The sequence below is a fragment of the Gopherus flavomarginatus genome, chromosome 2, assembly GCF_025201925.1.
Source record: "Gopherus flavomarginatus isolate rGopFla2 chromosome 2, rGopFla2.mat.asm, whole genome shotgun sequence".
NCBI lineage: Eukaryota > Metazoa > Chordata > Testudines > Testudinidae > Gopherus > Gopherus flavomarginatus.
Genome location: NC_066618.1, coordinates 276,976,169 through 277,001,214, shown reverse-complemented (window position 1 = coordinate 277,001,214; position 25,046 = coordinate 276,976,169). Strand labels below are relative to the sequence as shown.

At 39.9% G+C, this 25,046-nt stretch overlaps 1 protein-coding gene across 3 annotated transcripts in view; it reads left to right on the top strand.

Moving 5' to 3' along the window:
- Positions 1–25,046, top strand: part of TAF2 (TATA-box binding protein associated factor 2) — a 112,233-nt gene that overhangs the window by 12,723 nt on the left and 74,464 nt on the right. For 2 of the 3 annotated variants that reach the window (XM_050940611.1, XM_050940612.1), the window contains exons 4-9: positions 7,869–7,987; positions 14,169–14,310; positions 14,755–14,986; positions 18,464–18,648; positions 19,374–19,487; positions 22,097–22,196. In XM_050940611.1, coding sequence (XP_050796568.1) covers positions 7,869–7,987; positions 14,169–14,310; positions 14,755–14,986; positions 18,464–18,648; positions 19,374–19,487; positions 22,097–22,196 — 892 coding nt within the window. Of the gene's footprint in view, positions 1–5,396; positions 5,579–7,868; positions 8,024–14,168; positions 14,311–14,754; positions 14,987–18,463; positions 18,649–19,373; positions 19,488–22,096; positions 22,197–25,046 lie in introns of all 3 variants that reach the window. The other variant, XM_050940613.1, reaches the window with a different exon arrangement.

Sequence of the window (25,046 nt, the reverse complement as noted above, 5' to 3'; positions counted from 1 at the left end):
CCACTCGATGTAACATGAATTTGGATATAACGCAGTAAAGCAGTGCTCCGGGCGGGGATGCGCTCTCCAGTGGATCAAAGCAAGTTTGATATAACATGGTTTCACCTATAACGCGGTAAGATTTTTTGGCTCCTAAGGACAGCGTTATATCAAGGTAGAGGTGTACTGCTTTTTTGTACAAGACTTTATTCTGCTACATCTGCAACCTGCTATGATGTACTCATGGATTACCATAATTCTTTATTGTTTTCAGTAAAATGGCGAAGAAATACTGTTTCCTTAATAGTTTGTATACTTGATGTTGCTGTTTAAGTACTTGTAAATATAGGGTCATGGGAAAAATGAAGCCATATTTTCAGCATTCATGTTCATGTATAGTGTTTATTCATATCCTAGAAGCATATTTAAAACAATGTTAAACTGAGTAATTTGTTACAGAAAGTTAAAATGGGAGGTATGGTTCCTAACTCTTTCATTCGGGGGAGCTGGAAAGTGAATGTATATTATTCTCTGTCAATCAGTCCACGCTTGGTAAATTAGAACGATTTATCATTATTTCTTGACTTATAATTTTTGTCTATAACTGTGGGAGTTTATTTTTAAACAGCCATGTCTGGTTTATAGAGGGCAATTCAAGCCATGAAAAGATTGCTGTATGGTATTAATCCTCCAATAAATTCCTTTTATAATGAATCACCCATTTGATTTGGACCACTATATATCTCCGCAATAAAAGGAACAAAATAAAGACTGATTTTTATTAAAATGTTAGGCTCTATTGATCTTAATAGTCTCCCTTTCTCGTTACATAATAATAACCTTTTCCTGTCTGTGAATCCACTGGAATTTAAAATGTAACCACAATCTCACCACAAGTCCTCAGAACTGAACAAATTATTTGACGTACTGGAAAGGAATCCCCTGCCAATAATTAGAGACAGAAAATGTTCACATTCCCAGATTTACATTAAAATGAGTTAAAACAAAAAACCCCAAATGTAAAGCTAATATTAAAGTTGACTTGTTAATTTTTATTTTCTTTTGATAGTGACTTGCCATAATTACTAAATTAAGCCATGAGTGAATTAAGGAATTATTTTCATTCTGTATTTGCTTTTTTAATTCTCACCCCAAGTCCTGCAAAGACTTAAGGATTTGAGTAACTTTATACATGTGAGTAGTCCAATTGAACTCACTGGTACCATTCATGTGACTGATTCTTTGCGGGAATCCTACCTTTTAAAAGCACTTCAACTACAATACAGGAAAATTGATCATGTTAACACGTGGGATTTTGGAGTTTCTGTAATCAGATGCTTGCATTTTCTTCTAATGTTCTATGATGAGAAGATTTCAAGCAAACTAGTCTAGTTTACTGTTTCTAATGTTCTCAGTCCTACTGCTGATACTGTTCTCAGTATACCTTAGTTTATTTTTTTAGCCAAGGCACAGGTGGGGAAGGCTGAGTAAGCATCAAGTTTGACGCTTGGATGATCCTTAGCCTTTCTTCCTTCCAAGTAAGATACAGTAAATTGAGTTTAATACAGTTTGTAGTTTACTCTGGATGGTGGATAGGGATTGGGTTCAGATGAAAAGAAAGTAATGATTTTAAATGAGGTCAAGTCTACTTTGTGTGGACTTTAAATTTCACGGCCCTCTTACTAGAGTGGGAGTTTGCTTTGATATCTATAGTCAAAACTATTCTTCTGCCCAATGTTGTGCAACACATTATGAACTGACTTTCTGCCTGGCTGCAGCCCACCATCCCCACAATGACTGGATTTCATTGGCAGTGAGCTTTTAAATGCTTTAGATACTTTTGAGATGAAAGGTGATGAATAATTTAAAATATACTTCATGGTGTGATGTTGCACACCCAATCTTCAACAAGCAAGATTTAAAAAAAAAAAATCTGTAAAAGATTTACACTGGAAAAGTTTTCTTGATCTTCAGAGTTTAGCATTCTTTTAAAATATTTTTTAAAGGTATGTAAAACCACAATCAAGAAAACTCTCAAACTTGACCATAAAAATTCCAGTATTTATAGGCAACAGGATGCAGATGGCATAGTGTTAATGATGGGATAGTTATAGCTAGGTACTACTGGAGAACTGATTCTTAACTATGGTTTTCTGTGCTTTTGTGAGTTAAAGCGAGAACTCCAGCATTCAATACAGTATGTGGCTGTGGTCCCCAACCTTGTCGTCTGGTGCCTGCCAGATGAAGGACCGTGGCGGCGGTGGAGCACCGGCTGAAGTGCTGCCGAATTTCTGTGGCATTTCGGCGGCGACGCCTCTTGATGACGTCACTTGCCACTGACAAGTGACATCATCGAGAGCTGTTGCTGCCGAAATGCTGCAGAAATTTGGCGGCATTTCAGCGGATGCTCCACCGCCAGCCAGGTCGCGGGTGCATTTGGATGCCTCCCGCGGGCGCTGCATTGGGGACCCCTGATATGTGGTGTGAAAAGCATAGAAAGTATAACAATTTGTATCCAGCAACCAAAGCAGAGAAAAGGACTACACCTCTACCCCGATATAATGCCACCCGATATAACACGAATTCGGATATAATGTGGTAAAGCAGTGCTCCGGGGAGGGGAGGGGCGCCGCATACTCCGGCGGATCAAAGCACGTTTGATATAACGTGGTTTCACCTACAACGCGGTAAGATTTTTTGGCTCCTGAGGACAGTGTTATATCAGGGTACAGGTGTACCAAATTAAAAACCTATTTCATTCCCAGAAATGTAGGGCTGGAAGGGACCTTGAGAAATCATCAAGCCCCCTGTGCTGAGGCAGAACCAAATAGACCGTCCCTTATTGTTTTGTCCAACCTGTTCTTAAATGCCTCCAATGATGGGGATTCTATGACCTCCCTTGGAAGTCTATTCCAGAGATTGATTACCTTTAGAGTTAAAGATTTTCTTACTAGCTAACCTAAATCTCCATTGCTGCAAGTTAAGCCTATACATCTTGTCCTGTCTTCAGTGAACATGGAAAACAGTTGATTGTTGTCCTGATCACAACAGTCCTTAACATACTTGAAAATTGTTATCAGGTTTCCCCCCTCAGGCTCCTTTTCTCAAGGCTAACCATGCCCATTTTTTTTAACCTTTTCTGATAGGTCACATTTTCTAAACCTTTTATCATTTTTGTTGCTCTTCTATGGACTCTTGCTAATTTGTCTATGTCTTTCCTTAAAGTGTGGCACCCAGAATTGGCCACAGTATTCCAACTGAGGCCTCACTAGTGCTAATAAGAGAGGGGTTGTCAAGATTCCCTCCCTACTCTGAACTTTAGGGTACAGATGTGGGGACCCGTATGAAAAAAACCCTAAGCTTATTTTTACCAGCTTATTTTTACCAGTACGCTGCCACCACCAAGCGTTAACCAAATATTTAGGGAGAGCCACTTGGAACTCTGTCTTTCCCCAGATATTTCCCAAGTCCCTAACCCCCCTTTCCTTGGCAGGCTTGAGAATAATCCTCTCACCACTTAGTCCTGGTGAACACAGATCCAAACCCTTGGATCTTAAAACAATGAAAAATCAATCAGTTTCTTAAAAGAAGAATTGTAATTAAAGAAAAAAGGTGAAAGGAGTACCTCTGTAAGATTAGAATGAAAGATAATCTCACAGACAATCAGATTCAAAACAGAGATGGTTTCCCTGTGGGCAAAATTTTAAAGTTACACAAAGAACCCAAATTTATCCTCCCTCTTATTTGCAAAAGAACTCACAAACAAGAAAATAAAAGTAATGTGATACATTCCTTCTCTAAATACTCAGTACCCTATGGGAGTGGGATGGCTCCTTCTTTCTCTGTCTCTGGCAAAAGCACACACACAGCACAGCCAAAAGACTTTCCCCCCCTTCCAGATTTTTACAGTTTCTTGTCCCCTTATTGGTCCTTCTGGTCAGGTGTCAGCTAGGTTATGTGAGCTTCTTAACCCTTTACAGATGAAAGAAGAATTAACCCTTAACTGTATGTTTAGGACAGGGGCAGTTATCTGCTGTGTTTTACATATGACACTCAAGTTAATACACCCAAGAATGATGTTAGTCCAGTGTTTCTCAAATTGGGGTTGCTTCTTGTGTAGGGAAAGCCGCTGGCGGGCCGGGCCGGTTTGTTTACCGTCCCCATCCGCAGGTCCGGCTGATCGCGGCTCCCACTGGCTGCTGTTCGCTGCTCCAGGCCAAGGGGAGCTGCAGGAAGCAGTGCGGGCTGAGGGACTTACTGGCCACCGCTTCCGGCAGCTCCTATTGGCCTGCAGCGGCGAACCACGGCCAGTGGGAGCCGCAATTGGCCAGACCTGCAGACACAGCAGGTAAACAAACTGGCCCGGCCTGCCAGGGGCTTTCCCTACACAAGCAGCGACCCCAATTTGAGAAACGCTGGGGGAGGGATAGCTCAGTAGTTTGGCCTGCTAAACCCAGGGTTGTGCGTTCAATCCTTGAGGGGGCCACTTAGGGATCTGGGGCAAAATCAGTACTTAGTCCTGCTAGTGAAGGCAGGGGCTGGACTCGATGACCCTTCAGAGTCCCTTCCACCTCTATGAGATAGGTATATCTCAATTTATTTAAAAATAAATAAATAAATTAAAATTAAGTTAAAACACTGTTAGCCTTTTTTGCAGTTGCATCACAATCATTGACTCATATTCAATTTGTGATCCACTGTAACCTCTAGATCCTTTTCAGCAGTACTACCACCCTACCAGTTATTTTACATTTCGTAGTTGCGCATTTGATTTTTCCTTCCATCCTATGTGAAGTACTTTGCACTTGTCTTTATTGAATTTCATCTTGTTGATTTCAGACCAATTGTCCATCAACCCCTCCCTGCTTGTTGTCATCCACATATTTTATACGCATACTCTCCAGTCTATTATCCAAGTCACTAATGAAAACATTGTTGGTTCCCCACTAGAAAAGTCCTCTCAGTTTTATGGTGAACCATTGATAACTACTCTTTGATAAGGTTCTTTCAGCCACTTTTGCACCCACTGTAGGAGCAAGAGAGAGCCTGGAGCACTGGGCCTGGTGTAAGATCTGAGGTCTGAACCAGAGTCTGTGAACCAAAGTTAGGCCATGTATTAAAGATGTTTACAAGTTCATTGCCCAATATATTACCTTGGCAAAAGTATTGCTAGCATTGCTAAAACACAGGCATTCCTAAGACGCAACAGATATTGGGTATGTGTGAGAACACATTCCAGAATATTAGCTCAGGAAGATCCTCACCTAATACTAAATAAGAGGATGTTTTGCCCAAGACACCCGAGCATGATACAAAGGGAGGTAACAAGCAGATGTCATGAAACACAGGAGGTGGTATGTAAATTGTTTTTCTTAATCTATACATTTTGGGGTTTTTTGCCTTAACCCTTTGTGCAGCCAAGGGGACAACAGAAATTCCTGCTACTGACTGAACTGTTCCTTGCTACTGGGCACTCGTGTTAATGTACTTGTAACCATGGTACTGCGACACTAGTACTGTGCCTTAAGGGCAGTAAACCTGGCCGATTGCCTTTATCACTGAACCATGTTGGTGGTCGTTCTTTATGAATAACATTGAGGTCTGTTGAATTAACAAGCTGCATTCCATGCTTGTGTTAATAACACTGGCGTTCCAGAGAGAGAAACACTGAGCAGCTGTAACAGCTCAAAGCAGCATCTGGACAGTGTTATCACAGCAACGACATTCCAGCTTTCAGCACCATATAATAATTTAATCTGAACCACATTTCTATAGTTAGCTATGAGAATGTCATGTTGGACTATGTCAAAAGCCTTACTAAAATCAAGATATATCATGTCTACTGCTTTCCCCCATCCACTGAACCAGTAACCCTGTCAAAGAAGGAAATAAGGTTGGTTTGGCATGATTTGTTCTTGACAAATCCATGCTGGCTATTCCTGATACTCTATTTTTAATCTTCTAAATGCTTACAAATTGATTGTTTAATAATTTGTTCAAGTATTTTTCCAGGTATCAAAGTTAGGCTGACTGATCTATAATTCCCCAAATCCTTTTTGTTCCCTTTTTAAAAGATAGGTACTATGTTTGCCCTTCTCCAGTCCTCCGGGACCTCACTCTACCACCATGAATTCTCAAAGATACTGATGTTGCTTCAGCTAGTTCCTTAAGTACCCAAAAATGAATTTCATCAATCCATGCAGACTTGAATACATCTAATTAATGTTCTTTAACCTGTTCTTTCCCTATTTTATCTTGAGTTCCTTCTCTTTGTTGTTAATAGTAATTCTGCTAATTTTTAGTGAAGTCTGAAGCAAAATAGATGTTAAACACCTCAGCTTTCTTAATGTCATCAGTTATTAGCTCTCCTTCCCTGCCAAGCAGAAGACCTACACCAGTGGTTCTCAACCAGGGTTACATGTATCCCTGGAGGCAGGCAGAGATCTTCCAGGGGATACATCAGCTCATCTAGCTATTTGCCTATTTTTACAACAAGCTACATAAAAAGGACTAGCAAAGTCAGTACAAACTAAAGTTTCATACAGACAAAATGAGAAAGTAAGCAATTTTTCAGTAATAGTGTGCTGTGACACTTTTGTACTTTTATGTCTGATTTTGTAAGCAAGTCGGTTTTTATGTGAGGTGAAACTTGGGGTACGCAAGACATATCAGACTCCTGAAAGGGGTACAGTAGTCTGGAAAGATTGAGATCCACTGACCTACACTATCCTTTCTTTCTCTTGCTCCTAATGTCTTTAAAGAACCTCTTCCTATTGCCTTATATCTTATGCTACATGTAACTCATTTTGTGATTTAGCCTTTCTGAGATAGTCGCTACGTGCCTGTGCTATTTTTTTCACTCCTCTTTAGCAATTTGTCCATGTTTCCACTTTTTGTAGGATTTCTTTTTAATTTTCAGATCGTTAAAGATCTCTTGATTGGAGCCATATTGGCCTCTACCTATCTTTTCTTCTCATTGGGATAGATTTCAGTTGTGCCTTTAATATTGTTTCCTTGAGAAACTCAGCTCTCTTGAACAGTTTTTTCCCTTAGATTTTCTTCCCATGGGAGCTTATGTAGCAGTTTGGAGGTTAATATCTGCTTTTTTCAAGTCCATTGTCCTTATTTTGCTGCTCTCATGCCTTCCTTTCCTTAGATTCACAAACTCTATCATGATCACTTTCACCCAAATTTCCTTCCACCTTTAGATTTGCAACCAATTCCTCCCTGTTGGTTAGAATTAGATTTTTAAATCAGGTTTCTGAGAGCACTGTATACATTTAGGCCAAGATTTTCCAAAATGGCACCTGAAATTAGATTTCTACCACGATATTTAGTAATATTTAATATTGAGTGAATTTATTTTCAAAATGCTGAGCACCCTGTAACTCTCATTAAAGTCACTGGGAACAGTTAAGTGCTTAAGCAGTTTGAAAAATGTGACTTATTTAGATGCCTAAATATTAGTTTGGAGACCAACTGTAGGTTCCTGCTTTTGAAAATCCTGGCCTTAAAAACATACTTTACACATGATTCAACGTATTGACCTTAGATATTCACTTATGCCAGTAAGTGAGTTGTCAGATTATTTTTTACATAACATAAGTTCAGATTCTTTTAAAAATAGACATTTTTGTTTGTATTTTGCATACTTGTTAGTAAATGTTTATAAGCCTGATTTTTTCCAAGAAGCAGTATTGTTATTCGATACTTCTCAATTTGTTATATGTCTAAATTTCTCTATGTTTAATGCTAAGCATATCAAGAATGATATAAATCACTACTATAACAAGAGCCAAAGCAATCAGAGAGTATAATCTTAAAAGTTGCACTGATACCATATTTGAATGGGCATTTTAAGAGTTGGAATGGGTTTTACTTTCTTGCAGGAGAAATCTCAACTATTTTTCCAATGCTTATGCTGCTGCAGTCAGTGCTGTGGACCCAGATGCTGGAAATGGAGAACTCTGCATTAAGGTTCCTTCGGAGCTGTGGAAACACGTTGATGGTAAAGTGTAGAGACCATATTGATACTTAAATTAAGGTACTGCAGATTTGATAGCCAGGGCATTTTGTATTGAAAGACATTAGATTTAAGTAAACATAAATAATATATTAAATTCTATAGATTTAATTAAAATGATTCTTTCCCCTTCCCCACGAGTCCCCCTCCCCCCCCACACCTTTTTGGAAAGAACAAAAAGCCTAGGTCCACAAAGGGACTTTGGTGTTGCAGCGTTCAGTGCCACAACACCTAATTATAACTGGAGCAACAATGCAATCTGCAGAGCCTGAGTTAGCCTCTACAATGAATGGGAAGAGAAAGCTGCCTGAGAATGGGATTCACAGAAGCTAGTGTGCTAGGCAGGGAGCCTCTTAAGCTAGCTAGTGGGAGGTGCTGTCCCCTCATGGAGTTGGACAACTTAGTATGGGTTACAGGGGAAATGTGTATCTGCTTGCAGTTCACAACCAGGAGCCCCTCTACTGATGTCAGATGGCTTAGGCTTTTTTTTTGTTTTTTTTAAAGTGTAACAAAGGAAGGAAAGGAGAAGTTGATAGGAGTGAATATAAATAAGAATTTAGCAATTGTAAAAAAAAAAAAATTGATAAGGGAAACAAAAGGATATAAGGAGAAATCTATGGCCATCAGGGCTAAGGACAACAAAAAGGAGTTTTAAAATATATTGGGAACAAAAAGAATCCTGACAGGCCCACTACTAGATGGAAATGGTAGAATTATCAATAATAATGTGGAAAAGGCAGAACTGTTCAATAAATATTTTTCTTCTGTATATGCGGAAAAACATGATATAGTCTCATCATATGGTGATGATAACACTCTTTCCATTCCACCCTCATCTCTAGAGAATGTTAAATAGACACTACTAAACATAGACATTTTTAAATCAGCAGGACCATGTGTTTTAAAAGAGCTAGCTGAGGAGCTCACTGGACTATTAGTGTTGGTTTTCAATATGTCTTGGAGTACTGGAGAAGTTCCAGAAGACTGGAAGAAATATAATTTTGTTCCAATTTAAAAAAGGGTAAAAAAGGGATGACCGAGGTAATCATAGGTCTGTCAGCCTGACATCCATCCCAGGCAAGATAATGGAGCAGCTGACATAGGACTCGATTAATAAAGAATTAAAGGAGGGTAATGTAATTAATGCAAATATACATGGGTTTCTGTAAAATAGATCCCATCAACCTAACTTGCTATTTTATTTATTAGATTACAAGTTGGTTAAGTATATTATGTCAACACTGTTACCTTTATTAGACTTCTGTAGAGCTTGGTACCTCATGACATTTTGATTAAAAGACTAGAATGATATAAAATTAACATGACTCACATTAAATGGATTAAAAACTGGCTACCTAATAGGTCTCAAAATATAACTGTAAATGGGAAATCATTGAGTGGGTGTGTTTCAAGTAGGATCTCGCATGGGATCAGTTCTTGGCCCTGCACTATTTAATATTTTTATCAATGACCTGGAAGAAAACGTAAAACCATCACGGAGAAAATTTGCAGATGACACAAAAATTGAGAGAGTGGTAGATAACGAAGAGGAGAGGTCATTGACTGAGTGATCTGGATCACTTGGTGAACTGGGCACAAGCAAACAAAATGCATTTTAATATGGCTAAAAGTAAATGTGTACATCTAGGAAAAAAGACTGTAGGCCATGCTTAAAGAATGGGGGACTATCCTGGGAAGCAGTGACTCTGGGAAAGATTTGGGGCTCGTGGTGGATAATCAACTGAACATGAGCTTCCAATGATGCCATGGCCAAAAGAGCTAATATGATCCTGTGATGCATAAACAGGGGAATCTGGAATAGGAATAAGATTATTTTATCTCTGTATTTGGCACTGTTGCAACTGCAGCTGGAATACTGTGCCCACTCCTGGTGCCTGCGATTTAAGAAGGATGTTGATAAATTGGAGACAATTCAGAGACGACCCATAAGAATTAGTAAGAGATTAAAAAACATGCCTTCTATTGATAGAATTAAAGTGTTCGATCTATTTAGCTTAACAAAGAGAAGGTTAAGGGATTACTTGATTAGAGTCTGTAAGTATCTACTTGGGGAACAAATATTTAATAATGGGGTCTTCAGTCCAGCAGAAAAAGGTCTAACACAATCCAGTGGCTGGAAGTTGAAGCTAGACAAATTGAAACAGGAAATAAGGCATAAATTTTTAACAGGGAAGGTAATTAACCATTGGAACAATTTACCCAGGATTGCAGTGGATTCTTCATCACTGACCATTTTTAAATCCAGATGGGATGTTTTTCTAAAAGATCTGCTCTAGGAATTATTTTGGAGAAGTTCTATGGCACATATTATACAGGAGGTTAGACAAGATGATCACAATGATCCCTTCTGGCCTTGGAATCTATGAATTTAGGTGCCTAAGCTGTTTTTTTTTTCTGAAACTGAGTTAAGCACCTGCTTTGCTTAATGAAAGGAAGAGGAGGAAGAAATGGTGGTGATGCCCACCTTTATAACTTTTAGCCCAGTGGTTAGAAACTCACCTGGGATGTGGAAGACACAGGTTGAATTCTCCCCTGTGCCTGAGGTGATAGAGGATTTGAACAGGGGTCTCCAATACATCTCAGGCGAGTGCTCTAACCACCGAGCTATGAGATGTTCTGTTAAAGCATTCTGCTTTGGATAAATAATCTCTGGAGCAGGGGGACTAGTACCTGGGTCTCCCACCTCCCAAGTGGATGCCCTAAACACCAGGCATTAGAATCATATTCTCTCTCTTTCTACCTCTACTTTTTGTGGATATGGACCACACATCACTCACAAGAGCTTCTTTTAAAAATAGCCCTTTTGGCTTAAATGCACAAGCTTTTGGGGTAATGCTTTACCTGTCAATGTCAGTCTTCTGAAGCTATCCATTTTCACAAGGATAATTTGAAAGAGCATTCTGACCTATGGCTTCGAGCTTTCCTTGTGATAGTTAAGAAAATGGTTCAGTTACCCCTCTCTAGTGAGTTCTATTTTTTAAGTCTGTTGGTGAAAGCCAAATATCTTGCCTGTTAAAATTATTTTTGTAAACTAAATCAAGGTATATGGGAGCCAATTAGGCATATTTTGGTAAGGATATGTGTATTTTCATATCTTCATCTATTTTTAAAGTTACATTTCTCTTTTGACTCTTACATTGTGGGAGGGTTTTATTTTATTTTATTTTATTTTTGTGTGTGGGTGGTCTGATACATATTGTGAAGGAGAAATGTAGATTTATGTGTAGACTGGAATAACTGTGCTGGAACAATTAACTATTGTCACAGAGAATCAAAAGAGCATCAGTATAACAGTTAATTTATATTTTCTGGGATATATTTACATCAGTCTTTCCTAGATTAAGCTTCTGCAATGATGGTGTCCTTTAATAGTTGGCACTTGTTGTATTTACTAGTAGTATATTGGGAAGAAGTATGTTATACATGGTACCAGTAGCAGCTTTTCATTTCAGCCCACTGTTTTTGGCAATTTGAGAGCAACTATGTGTACAATACATTTCAACTATACCCACAAAAACTAAAATAATACTAGCTCCATCCCAAACATCTCATTTCTCAGGGTTAGATAACTAAATCTGTCCTAAAAATACCTTCAACTAGCCTTAATAGAGTAAATATTTATATACATTTATAAAGTTCCTAGCACTATTGTATCTATTACAAAGTTTAGACATTCACATTGTCATTAAGGGAAACCCCATTTCACAATATTTTTCTTCCTCTCCTTTTCTGTTATGTGGGATAGTTTGCTAATATTTTGTGCAGGTTTTAGGCTGCCATGTTACCCAGTTGATAAGAAACTGTTTTGAAATAGTTATAGCTCTCATTCTTTAGCCAGAAAACTATTGCTGCACAATATTTATCTTACCAGTGGAATGCTGAATGGATATTCTTTCTAAATGAAAGATTCAGGAAATGACAGAAACATGTATTTAAGAACACACAGCCCTAGAGTAATGAATTAGTTCCCCTGTAACTGCTGTTTAAATTACTATGCAAGTTATTAGCATCATTATTTATTGATTAAAGCTACACGCCCCACTCCAGGAAGCAGTCAGGGAATAACTACTGAACATATAAAGATCTGTGCATTCCTTTTCATTTTCATATTGCCTACAACACTGTCAATAATGTACTCCAACTAAGATGTTGCTCACAGTGGATGTTTCATCAAGTTGGGTTACATAATCCTTTGTGGTTGGAGATGGAAATGAAACATTATGGAGTGTTGGAGTGCACTGATGGCAACATTCTAGGCCAGCGGTTCTCAAACTTTAGCAACCCGAGGGCCCCCATTTTGATTTAAAATTTTTCACAAAGCCCCCAAGCCCCTGCCCAGCACTGCACCCACCCAGGCACCGCTCCCATTCCAGCCCTTCCCCCAAGGCCCCATCCCCGCTCCACACCTGTTCCTCCTCTTCCCCACCTCTTTTTGCTCCCTCTCCTGAGCCTCCTTTTCCCTCCCAGCACCTCCTGGATGCTGTCGAACAGCTGTTCTCCATCGTGCAGGAGGTGCTGGGAGGGAGGGGAAGGAGTTGAGTTGATCAGTGGGGCCCATGAACTCCCTGGAGTACCCTTACGGACCCCGAGGGGATCTGCAGACCTCAGTTTGAGAAACATTGTTCTAGGCAATGTGGAGGTGCAGTGAAATGCACAAGTCTTCCTCTTTACCTTCATATATCCATGTTTTTAGGATTCTTGGTGGATGGGATGTTTCCTGACGCAGCTTTAACTGTCTAAACATACTTTTGTTTTCTAATATGAATGACATTTAATCCTAGTTATCTAAGCATATTCCAAAGGAAAGGTGAATAAGGAAGTAAAAATGTGCCAAACTCAGGCAATCAGTCAAATGTATAATTTTTTGCTTGCAAACAGTCTACTCTGTGAGGGTGTTTTAACCAGGGACAGGGTGGTTAGTGCTCTCAAGCACCACATTTTCAAGCGCTCCATGTCTGCCACTAATTTGATGTGGCTATGAGCAGGTCATTTAATTTCTCTGTGCCTCATTTATAAGATAGTTATATTGTTTGCCTGCCCCACAGCTGTTTTTTTAGGTATAGTATTTATAAAGCATTATTCAATCTTTGCATAAAAGGTGCCATATAAATGTCAAGTATTTCAAGAGACAATTGTTAATTTGAATTCAGTTCTGTTAAATATGTAAGATAGTTTAAGGTTCTGCACTTCCAATGAGTTGTCCTATCAATTTTTGTGATTTTACAACCACATTTTCCTGTTAATGTGTGAAAGATCCATACTAACATGGAAAACTGTGCATGCATTGCTATCAAATGCACAAAACTTAATTAGAAAGAAATATTTTAATTCCTCCATTTCAGTTATACTGTTTTAGGTGTTACTTATCAGAATTTTGGAAAAAATGTTTTCAGATAATATTTTTAAGTTGATAGTGTCACTTTGAAGCTTAATTGCCGCAGATATATTGAGACTGTGGTGGAATCTAGTGGACAAATCAGTTGAACTTCATTTCTGAGCAGTCAGTCTTCATGCAAAGAAGGATAGCAATAAGTTCACACCCAGGATTCTGGGAAACTAAACAAAAGCAAAGACACTTAGCAGTTGCCTACAAAGTTCTAACTGTAGTAGGATATTTTAAGAAATATAGTGCAAGTGAGAAAGGGGATAAAATGTGGATATTACATGTAATTTTTGTGGAAAACATTTTCAGCAAGCTGAGAAAACAGATCAGAAGTTACAGTGCAAGTGTAAAGATCAGGGCTTTGGAGTGGAGCCCAGAGCTGGAGCGCGGAGCAGCTCCGGAGCACTGGAATTGCAGGTTTTTGCCTGGAGCTGGAGCACAGCTCCAAAGCCCTGGTAAAGATGTTTTAGTGTTGGGGCATTGGAAGGTGAAAAGGAACCACAAGTGAAGGTTTTCATTAATATAAAATTTTTAATATAGAAAATAGTTTGATATCTTGATGGTACATTACAATATTTAAGCTTTAAATGGCCCAGTTGTGTGAGTTGCTGAATGTTCTTCACTCCCCTTGAAGTTAATGAGAGTTGAGGGCACACAGTACCTTGCAAGATTGAACCTTGTGAATGTTTCCTGTAAAATAAATGTTATATGAATTGCTTTCATACACACACTAAACACATGGTTGCTTTCTTACTGCTGTAGAGTTAAAAGTCCTAAAGGTGCACATAAATTTTTCTCTGGACCAGCCAAAGGGAGGCCTTCATTTTGTGGTGCCTAATGTAGAAGGTAGCATGGCAGAGAGAGGGGCCCATGTCTTTTCTTGTGGATATCAGAATTCTACAAGGTAAGAATCTTAATCCTCAAATGTTATATTGCATAACGGAGCTTGAGTATTTTACTGAATCTCAGCATATTGGAAATACTTGTAGTAATAATTCCGTGGTTTTCTAATTTAGTTTCTTGTGGAAAATGTCAGTTGTTTAATCTCAAACTTCTGTTTGGAGTTAATTCAACAGAGTCTTGCACAAAATGAACCACTGGAGATTTCTAAAGTCTGCATGGCATAATTTAATGGGAAACAGTAGCAAAGAAGCTTCCACTGCTGGGAGACTTGTGTGAAGCTGATGCATAGTGAGAGCTATAGAGTGGGGTTGCCTGCATACCAAGTACCAAAGTATTTAGGAATATATATAGCCTGGCATTGGAGCGGAAAAACTTATCATAAAAAAGAAAAGTATGTAGTGTTTTCTTATTCTTTTCTTTTTTAACATCCTAATCTTTTTCCTAGATTTTGGTTTCCTTGTGTTGATTCGTACTCTGAACTGTGCACATGGAAACTAGAATATACAGTAGATGCTGCAATGGTGGCTGTTTCAAATGGAGATTTGGTGGAAACAATATATACCCATGATATGAGAAAGAAGACCTTTCATTACATGCTGAGTATTCCAACTGCGGCTTCTAACATCTCTCTGGCTATAGGACCCTTTGAAATCCTTGTTGATCCATACATGCATGAGGTAATAATCTTCAGAGGACTCTCCTTTTTAGAGAACTGGTAACTTTATTTCATTTTAGTGCCTTTAGCTAGATCCAGCAAGTATCAGTCCAAGAAAGATAGATGATTAGCATACCAGTCTCTGCTAGTACAATTATGGGATGATACTGATCTAGTGTTACCTTTGTAAATCCTGGTAGTGTTTTGTATCTCTGAAATAAAACTCTAGGTAGAAGTCAGGGAACTAGATTAGTTGGAATTGGTAAAAGGATACCTTTTCCAATAGGTTTAAATACAAGCCAGTGTTCATAGTGACTGCAGGCTGTTACCACGTAGTTCAGTGGCTTATGTAAATAAATTCGTAGCAAGAGTCTCTTTCATGGTGGCCGGTTGTGTTGTCCATGTTCACAAAAGGAGCCATTATGATTTATACTCTTGTCTGTATTCTCAGAGAGACTGAAGATGAACTAGGCAGGCAAATTAAACTACCTTTTCACCCCAGGAAGTGGCCCATCCATGTCGCTCTTGGTTGGAGTTCAAGCATGATGAGGGTATTGTTGGCAAACCTACACTACTGATGTCTATGCTGTATTTGATCTATGGAAAAACTGAAGACTTTAATCTCCAGTGCTGACTGTCTGGTATCTTTCACAGGAATGAATTAACTTTTCAAAAAATGTGGTGGGAAATATATCTATTATAAAAATTAGTGGAAGTGATCTGAAAAATCCAGTGATAAAGAAACAGAAATGGCATTTCTGCAGTGTTTTAATGATTTGGCGGCTACTAATGACATTGATCCAAGGACACTTGTGGCTGATGTTACTCCACAGAAATCAATGGTGTTAGACCTGTCATAATTCTTAAAAATTAGGTCCATCGTTACCAATTGCACAGCAACCTGTGAACACAGTTCAACATGGTCACTGATGGATTTAAAAAAAAAGTTATGCCTTTGAATGGTAGACATCCTTTGTAATGCTTCCCAATCTCCTGGTCCAAAATAGTCTCTGTATGTTGACGTGTAGTGCACACTGTTGAATGGGCTTACTTTAAAAGTTTAGTACTGCATACCTGTGTACCTTGACTCATTAAACAGTACCTTTCAAATAAATTATTTTTCTGTTGCAGCTCTCACAATTAAGATTGGCATCACTGTGTCCTTTCCTTCCATGATACCTGTTACCAGAGCTATAAAAATGTTGGTTTCTGTTACGTTCTAGTGGCCTCTTAGGCTTGGTCTACACTACGCGTTTAAACCGATTTTAGCAGCGTTAAACTGATTTAACGCTGTACCCGTCCACACTACGAAGTCCTTTATATCGATATAAAGGGCTCTTTAAATCGGTTTCTGTACTCCTCCCCGAGGAGAGGAGTAGCGCTAAAATCGGTATTACCATATCGGATTAGGGTTAGTGTGGCCGCAAATCGACGGTATTGGCCTCCGGGCGGTATCCCACAGTGCACCACTTTGACCGCTCTGGACAGCAATCTGAACTCGAATGCAGTGGCCAGGTAAACAGGAAAAGCCACGCGAAATTTTGATTTTCATTTCCTGTTTGCCCAGCGTGGAGCTCTGATCAGCACGGGTGGCGATGCAGTCCCAAATCCAAAAAGAGCTCCAGCATGGACAGTACGGGAAATACTGAATCTGATTGCTGTATGGGGAAACAAATCTGTTCTTTCAAAGCTCCGTTACAGAAGATGAAATGCCAAAGCGTTTGAAAAAAAAATCTACAGGCTACACAGTGCTGTGTGACAAGCGTAACGGGAAGCCAGAGACTCAAATGGATGCTCATGGAGGGAGGGAGGGGGTACTGAGGACCCCAGCTATCCCACAGTCCCCAGCAGTCTCCGAAAAGTATTTGCATTCTTGGCTGAGCTCCCAATGCCTGTAGGTTCAAACACATTGTCCAGCGTGGTTCAGGGTATAGCTCGTCAATTTACTCCCCCCACCCCCATGTGAAAGAAAAGGGAAAGAAATCGTTTCTTTACTTCTTTCAATGTCACCCTATGTCTACTGAATGCTGGTGGTAGACACGATGGTGCAGCAGTGAAGAGCAGTATCCGCTCTTCTCCCCTCCCCGGTGGCAGACGGTGCAGTAGGACTGGTAACCGTCATTCTTATCAACCCGTGAGTGCTCCTGGCTGGCTTCAGGTGAGGCTGGCCCGGGGCTCCTGGGTGAAAATAGGAATGACTCCCGGTCATTCCCAGTAGATGGTACAGAACAGCTGGTAACCGTCTTCATCATAGCAACTGGGGGCTGAGCTCTGTCAGCCCCCTCCCTTTCCTGTGTAAAGAAAAGATTCTGTCCTGCTTGGACTATCATAGCAGCGGGATGCTGGGCTCCTCTCCCCCGCACCACTTAATGTCTTGCCTGGACTGTCGTAGCACCAAGAGGCTACCTCCCCCTCATTTTATCTCACTAACAAGTCAGTGTTTCTTATTCCTGCATTCTTTATAACTTCATGACATAAATGGGGGGGACACTGCCACGGTAGCCCAGGAAGGTTGGGGGAGGAGGGAAGCAACGGGTGGGGTTGTTGCAGAGGCACCCCCTGTGAATGGCATGTAGCTCATCATTTCTGTGGGATCTGACACAGAGCAGCTGTGCACTCTGATACACTGGTTCTCTAGTACACTTGCCCCATATTCTAGGCAGGACTGACTCTATTTTTAGAAACCATAAAGGAGGGATTGACTCGGGGAGTCATTCCCAATTTTGCCTTTGCGCCCCCGGCTGATCTCAGCCAGGGGCACCCATGATAGCAGCAGACAGTACAGAAGGACAGATAACTGTCATCTCATTGCCAATTTACACCGGCAGCAGACGGTACAGAACGACTGGTAACCGTCTCTGCTATCATGCAAAAGCAAATGAATGCTGCTGTGTAGCGCTGGAGTATCGCCTCTGTCCGTGGCATCCAGTACACATATGGTGACTGTTAAAAAAAAAAAAAAAAAAAAAAGCTGAACGGGCTCCATGGTTGCTGTGCTATGGCGTCTGCCAGGACAATCCAGGGAAAAAGGGTGCGAAATGATTGTCTGCCGTTGCTTTCCCGGAGGAAGGAATGACTGACGACATTTACCCAGAACCGCCCACGACAATGATTTTTGCCCCATCAGCCACTGGGCTCTCAACCCAGAATTCTAAGGGGCGGGGGAGACTGCAGGAACTATGGGATAGCTACAGAATAGCTACCCACAGTGCAATGCTCTGGAAATCGACACTAGCCTCGGACCATGGACGCACACTGCCGAATTAATGTGCTTAGTGTGGCTGCATGCACTCGACTTTATACAATCTGTTTTATAAAACTGGTTTATGTAAAATCGGAATAATCCCGTAGTGTAGACGTACCCTTACATAGGAACAACACTGTTTTTCTTTAGACTTTTTTTTTCTTTGTTTTAAATTCTATGTAATGTTAAAATTTGATATTTATATATTTAAATATTGTTGTTTCCTGTTACATTAATTTCGTTGTTTTTTTTTAGGTGACTCATTTTTGTTTACCACAGCTTCTCCCATTGCTCAAACACACCACGTCATATCTTCATGAGGTCTTTGAATTCTATGAGGAGATTCTTACCTGTCGCTACCCTTACTCCTGTTTCAAGACTGTTTTTGTAGACGAAGCATATGTCGAAGTAGCTGCTTATGCTTCCATGAGTATTTTTAGGTTAGTATTTATAGCACTCATGTATCTAAAAATTTGTGCTGAGAGAGAACCCTGCATCCCTTTTCTGATGATCAGAAGATTAGGGCCAACAATTTCTAAGTTGGGTGTCTAAAGTTAGGCATTTAAATAAGGGCTTGATTTGCAAAGGTGTGGAATGTCCACAACTCATATTGGCTTCATAGCCTGACTTAAGGCACCCAAGTTTTAAAATATTGGCCTTTGTCCATACTGCTTTCTTTTAACATAAGTTTCTAGTTTCCTACTTTTTACAAAGACATTTATATTTGAAATAGCAAAACAAAACCCAGCATTTGCAAGGCTGCATTTTGCTTTCTGTAATCAGAATTGCTGTCACACAAAACATTTAAGGTTGTGTTAAATAAAATGCAGCTGTCTTACTGAAGTTTTTGACAATTTGTTATATTTCTTCAGCTGGAAGAAGGTGCCATGTATCCATAGAGTTTCACCAGATAAAACATAAGAAGCAAACTAGCATTAGTTCTGCATTTGGGACAGAAGCATTGTATGCATGTGGAAACAGATGGAGATCTTTAGGTTATTTAAAGAGTCTATCTTTAGGTTATTTAGAAAAAAATAGAAATTAAGTTCTGCATGGCAAAAAAGTGAAAGATTCCCAGATTATAGTATCACATCTCGTATTTTGTTTTGATTGTGTTTCCTTCTCTTGTAGATTGTGCTTATGTTCTTTTTTTGTTTTGATCTAGCACAAATCTTTTACACAGTGCAATGATTATAGATGAGACTCCGCTGACAAGGAGATACTTAGCTCAGGCTCTGGCTCAGCAATTTTTTGGCTGTTTTATATCCAGAATGTCCTGGTGAGTACCATAAAACAGTACTATATACAAAATGGTAATAGGATATTTTGGAAGTATAATTTGCATGTTGCATTTCACCTAACGGTAGGCGAAACAGTACCCTTAGAAGAAATAATACAAATCATTAGGTTCATCAGTGAATAAGAATTCAAGAGAAATTGTTCGGTTTCCCACTGAAAGAAAAAACATTGTTCCCACCAGCTACTAATTACTGAAATTATATAACCTAATATATGCCATCATTATCAAATAAGGTAGGGCAAAGTGAATAAAAGAACTAAATCTTAGGAGATCAGAATCTTACATTAGAGGTTGATTGTAATAGTAAAAAAAAATTGTATGGGTTCTATGAAAAAATGATGAATGAAGGGTCCTAACTAGACTTTTGAGACCTGTAGCTGTTGGACCCATGCAAGCTGATCAGGGCTGTGAGTTCTGGTTCTGGGATAGGTTAATCTGTTCAGGAGAAAAGGTATCTCACAGGGATATGATAAACAGTGGTTCTGGGCATTTAGATATGCACAAAGAAGATTAATCTCACGTTATAGGCAGAGCTATTAGTGCTGCTTTTAGTTAAAGTAACCCAATGCTTTCTATTAAGATTTTTTTTTATAAAGTTGCTTATCATTTTGCCAAATCTTAACTATTTGGGCTGAAATTTTCCATGTCAGCTCTCTGCCTCAAATGTTTTAAGAAAAATAGATTAGTTAAAATATTTTTCCCCGTGTTAAAAAAATTTCTTACAGCTCTTTTGTTGAGAAGCTCTAGTGCCTCTGTGCTTTGGAGCAAAGACCTGAAATTTGGCAGAGGGATTGCCTTTGTTTGAAGGATGTGCCTTTTGCTGTTTCTGTGAAAATTTGCCCAAATTTGGCTAAGTTATAAACCTTTGAGAAATTACACTATGCACATTTTCTTAGAGTTTGACAGGTACATTTTCTGAAGATTCCACCTACATTAGAGGTGCAGGGGCTGATCATGACTTTCCCTGTAATTGTTGCGCCCGACTACTGCAGGCTGCTGTGGTACATGGCACTAGAACTGATGGCACGGAGACTTTTCTTTTGTGCTCCCAGTATTGCCATCTGCTGCCACCCAGGCAGTGTGGAGGAGGAAGCAGCCTGACTAGATTTCAGAAGGAATAAAGGGTACTTGTGGAGTGGGAGAACTAGTAGATTATGATAAGGAGCCTGGTGAAGGTGGATACTGGACCTCTGAGCTGGCATGGGGAGGGAGAAGTCTGGGAGCAAAGAGAATGGGATTGGCTGGGCAAGTTTGCTAGGATAGGAGAGCGCCTCACCTTCATAACTGTACAAGTCTACCCATCTAAATCTCTTGCAGTTTCTTTCTATTCTTACCCACCTGTCCATCAGCCTGTTAGTATTCATTTAAAGTCTTGTCTATACAGTAGATTTCCGCCATCAGTGACCTGCCACTGGTTTAGTGGCACCAGTTGAAACTTCTAGTGTAGACTAGGCAAAGCTACTGTAAACTATTTGCCCTGATGTATTTTAGCTGTGCTGAAGACTCGACTGGTCACTAATAGCTGTAATTGGGGTAAATTCCTGATGTAGACAAGGCGTTAGTGCACCTTACAGGGGCCCTTTTTGTGCTCTTTCTCCTATTCACATCTTTACAGCCTTCTATGCCACTCTTGTGCTTGAAACTGATGCTATTGTTCACCAAACAGCTTCCTTCTGTAGATCCATATTCCTCCTCAGAATGCACTTCTCAAAGTCACCTACCCAAGGATGAGATGGTTGGGGTGGCAAAACTAAAGATATTCTCTAGGAATTATTTTAAGGAAGTACTGTGTGGTCTGTATTATACAGAACAGACTAGATGATCATGATGGTCCCTTCTGGCTTTGGAATCTGTGTGTGAATCAATTAATATATTTTGACTTCAATATTGATGAGAGAGTCTACTGAGTAGAGGGAACTGCTTCTTTCATATTTGTATAGCCTTAAGTACACTTTTGTACATACTTACAGTTGTGATTATTTGTGTCAGTCTTTTCTGTGCACTGTACTGTCTAACTCTTGTCTATCACATTAAAATAGCTTTCAAACAATTAAGACTATCTAGACCAACATGGGTTTTAATACTTACTTTAGTAAGTATTCTAATCTTTTTTACTGTTACAGTTTCAGCTAAGATAATTGTTTATACACTTCTACCTCGATATAATGCGACCCAATATAACACGAATTTGGATATAACGCACTAAAGCAGTGCTCCGGGGGGTGGGGCGGGGCTGCACATTCCGGTGGATCAAAGCAAGTTCGATATAACGCGGTTTCACCTATAATGCAGTAAGATTTTTTGGCTCTCAAGGACAGCGTTATATCAAGGTAGAGGTGTATTTTAATCTGGGCTTTTGTTGTAAAAGAAATTCACAGTTTTAGCTGGCTCTTTGGTTTCATGAATCCCATCCAGATGCAGAAATCACATAAATCGGTTCACAGCTCATCAGGCTCCTATTGACTTAGACTTGAGAAGTTACATAATCTGCTGAAATGTGTGCATCAGTGAAGCATGAGCTGCCCTTGGCTAGTTCAAAATACCCTGCAAGTCAAGGAGACAGAGTTCATAGTTGTTTCTTATTTCAGGTCAGATGAGTGGGTGCTGAAGGGAATCTCTGGCTATATTTATGGCCTTTGGATGAAAAAAACCTTTGGTGTCAATGAATATCGCCACTGGATTAAGAAGGTAATGAGACAAAAGAAGTTTGTTCTTGTAAAGCGTACGTACATTTTAATATCAAGATAAGGTAAGGTAGAAACCAAATAATATAGTTTTGAACTATAATTTAAAGGGACACTATCAGGTTAAATCATACTTCTGACAGAACACTTTTATCTCCTGTTGTTACAAGTGAAATACCTAATGGAAGAAATCTAGAAACAAAATTTTTCTTAATCTGTTTACTTTGTGCAGTCATTTTCATTGCTTCCCCTTTATAGTCAGTTTCCTCTGCTTTGTTGGGTCTTTTGCCCAGTAACAAGGAAGAAAAGAAGAATGTGATTTTTAAACCTCAGATATTGATATTGGAACTCAGATACAGGTATATTACTTAAATCTGCTTCATCATTCTGTGGTGTCAGAGCTACCATTGGATCTCTCCTTAACTATGGAGGTGATCCAGTAGAGGCTCTGGTAACTTATCATATAGCCAGGGCCGGCTCCAGCTTTTTTACCGCCCCAAGCGGTGAAGCGGGGGGGAAAGGGGAAAAAAAAGATAAAGCCACGATCAGCGGCACTTTGGCAGCAGCTCTACTGTGCCACTTCATAATTCGGCGGTGGGTCCTTCGCTCTGAGAGGGACTGAGGGACCCACTGCCGAAGACCTGGATGTGCCGCTCCTTTCCATTGGCCGCCCCAAGCACCTGCTTCCTTTGTTGGTACCTGGAGCCGGCCCTGCATATAGCATCATTTTGCAAAATATTTGTCTGTTCTTTTAAGGCTAGATTCATAAAGGCATGGCAGTGCTGAGTGTTACCATGCTTAACTTTTAGGTTCTTAGAAAATCACTGGGATCCACAAAGCCTGAATTAGGCATTCAAGCTTCCTGTACAATGAATGGAGAGGGATAGGCACCTAAGAATGGGATTCACAAAAGTCACGCGCTATGCAGCTCCCCGCCTAAGCTAGCCAATGGAAGATGCCAAGGAGAGGGATATGTCTTAAGACTTCTCCCTCCCTCCCTCCCTCCTTTAAGGAGTTTGGCACCTAAATCCAGCCTGGAGGGAGATGCCCCCCTCTGTGCAAACCCTCTTGGCATTAGGCGTCTACACCATTTTTGCAAGAAGCTGCGGAGGGAGAGGGTGGATGGAGGAGGACCTTCCTTTTAACTTGTAGCCCAGTGGCTAGGTACTAACCTGGGATATGAGAGACCCCAGGTTCAAGTTTCCCATCTGCCTGATTGGGAGAAAGGCTTTGAACAGGGATCTGCCACCTCTCAGATGAGTTCCCTAAGCACCAGGCTAGGGGATATTCTGATGTGGGGCTCCCAGAGTTTCTCCTGTTGAAGTTATTCCACTGTGCATAGATAAATAAAAAAGTCATTGGATCAGGGGGATTGGATCCTAGGTTTCCCACCTCTGAAGTGAGTGCTCTAACCAGGCTATAAAATCATTTTCCTTCTCTCTCTCTCTTTTGCGCCCAATGACTCTTTCATTAAGATCCTTGATCTGGTAGGAGAGCTCTTAGCCTGCTTGCTGGATCAAACTTTGCAGCCAAGTGAAGCAGAGGAACATCTATCTTCCCATGGTTCATTTATCACAGTGTGGCGTCTGGACACTGAGAGTGCAGCTGAAGAGCACAAAGGCAGAAACAGAAGCACTTAAAGGAGCTTTTACTACAAAGACTTAGGTGCTAAGTGAGTTTGGGAACTGACAGGATTCAGTGGCAGCTGAGCGGTGGTTTTGTGAATCCCAGTGGGGACTGGTTCTGGGATTCAGGTGCCTAAAGTAGCAATTAGGTGCCTAAATCCTTTTCTGAATGTAGCTCTTAGGCTGTAAAATTAAGTTAATAAAATGTCTTTGGTTTTGTGTTATAGCCTGTTTTTGCAAAATACTTGTGTTTTAGATGAAAGCGTCTAAAGTAACATACCACCAACTTCTGAAAGTTTACTTTATAATAAAAATGCAATTGACTTGCTGTCCTGTGGGCTGCCTCCATAATCCCAGAGGGATCCAATTGGTAGCTTTGACTTCACTGAATGATACATCCTGGGGCATCACAAAAATGTAAAAGCTGGCCAGTGTGAATATAGGGTGCTAAGATGAATCAAGGTGGACATTAGGATTTGTAATGGACTGAATATTCTGACCATGTTTCGTCAAAACTGCCTTATCTTTACAGGTAGAAATATTAGACTTTGGTTATGCAGTAAGTTCTGCACAGGGTTCTGCCTAGACAGAACTCATGGAGAGACTGACCTTAGTAGTTAAATTTTTGGAGAGAAGGAATCACTTCTCATGTAACTCGTTTACCGATATTTAACTCTCTCTCTTTCACAGCTCCTTCTCAATACTCATTACTGTTTCATGTTGAATAATCATGTTTGCAAAAAGCTCTGAAGATGTAAAGCAAAATGTGTGCTATTATTATGCACATATATTTTGCTTTACAAGTTCAACCAAGAGTTTTTGAAATGGTTATGAACCCTTGGGCTTTAGAAGATCAGCCAACCTCTAATTAATGGGGGCTAGAAAGAAAATTTCCCTGAAGATGTTAATTCTAGTTTTCTTGTATCTCTTTTTGAAGTAGCTGGTACTATGCCCTTTCAGAGACAGGATGCAAGGCTAGATAGACTGGTCCAATGTGGCAATTCTATCACCTGTGATTACTACTAGCACAAGGAACATAAGATTATTATTAGTGGAAACGCAAAATCAGTCGGCCTTGGAAACGAAATCACCTCTGACTCCCAGATTCTGGTGAAGTCCCTTGCTTTTACTCATCAGGGGATCAGAGGAAGTTTATGCTGTAGCAAAGTGAATAGCAATGTTCCTCTGATATAGTATCAACTGAATATTAAATTTTAGCTCTGTTATTC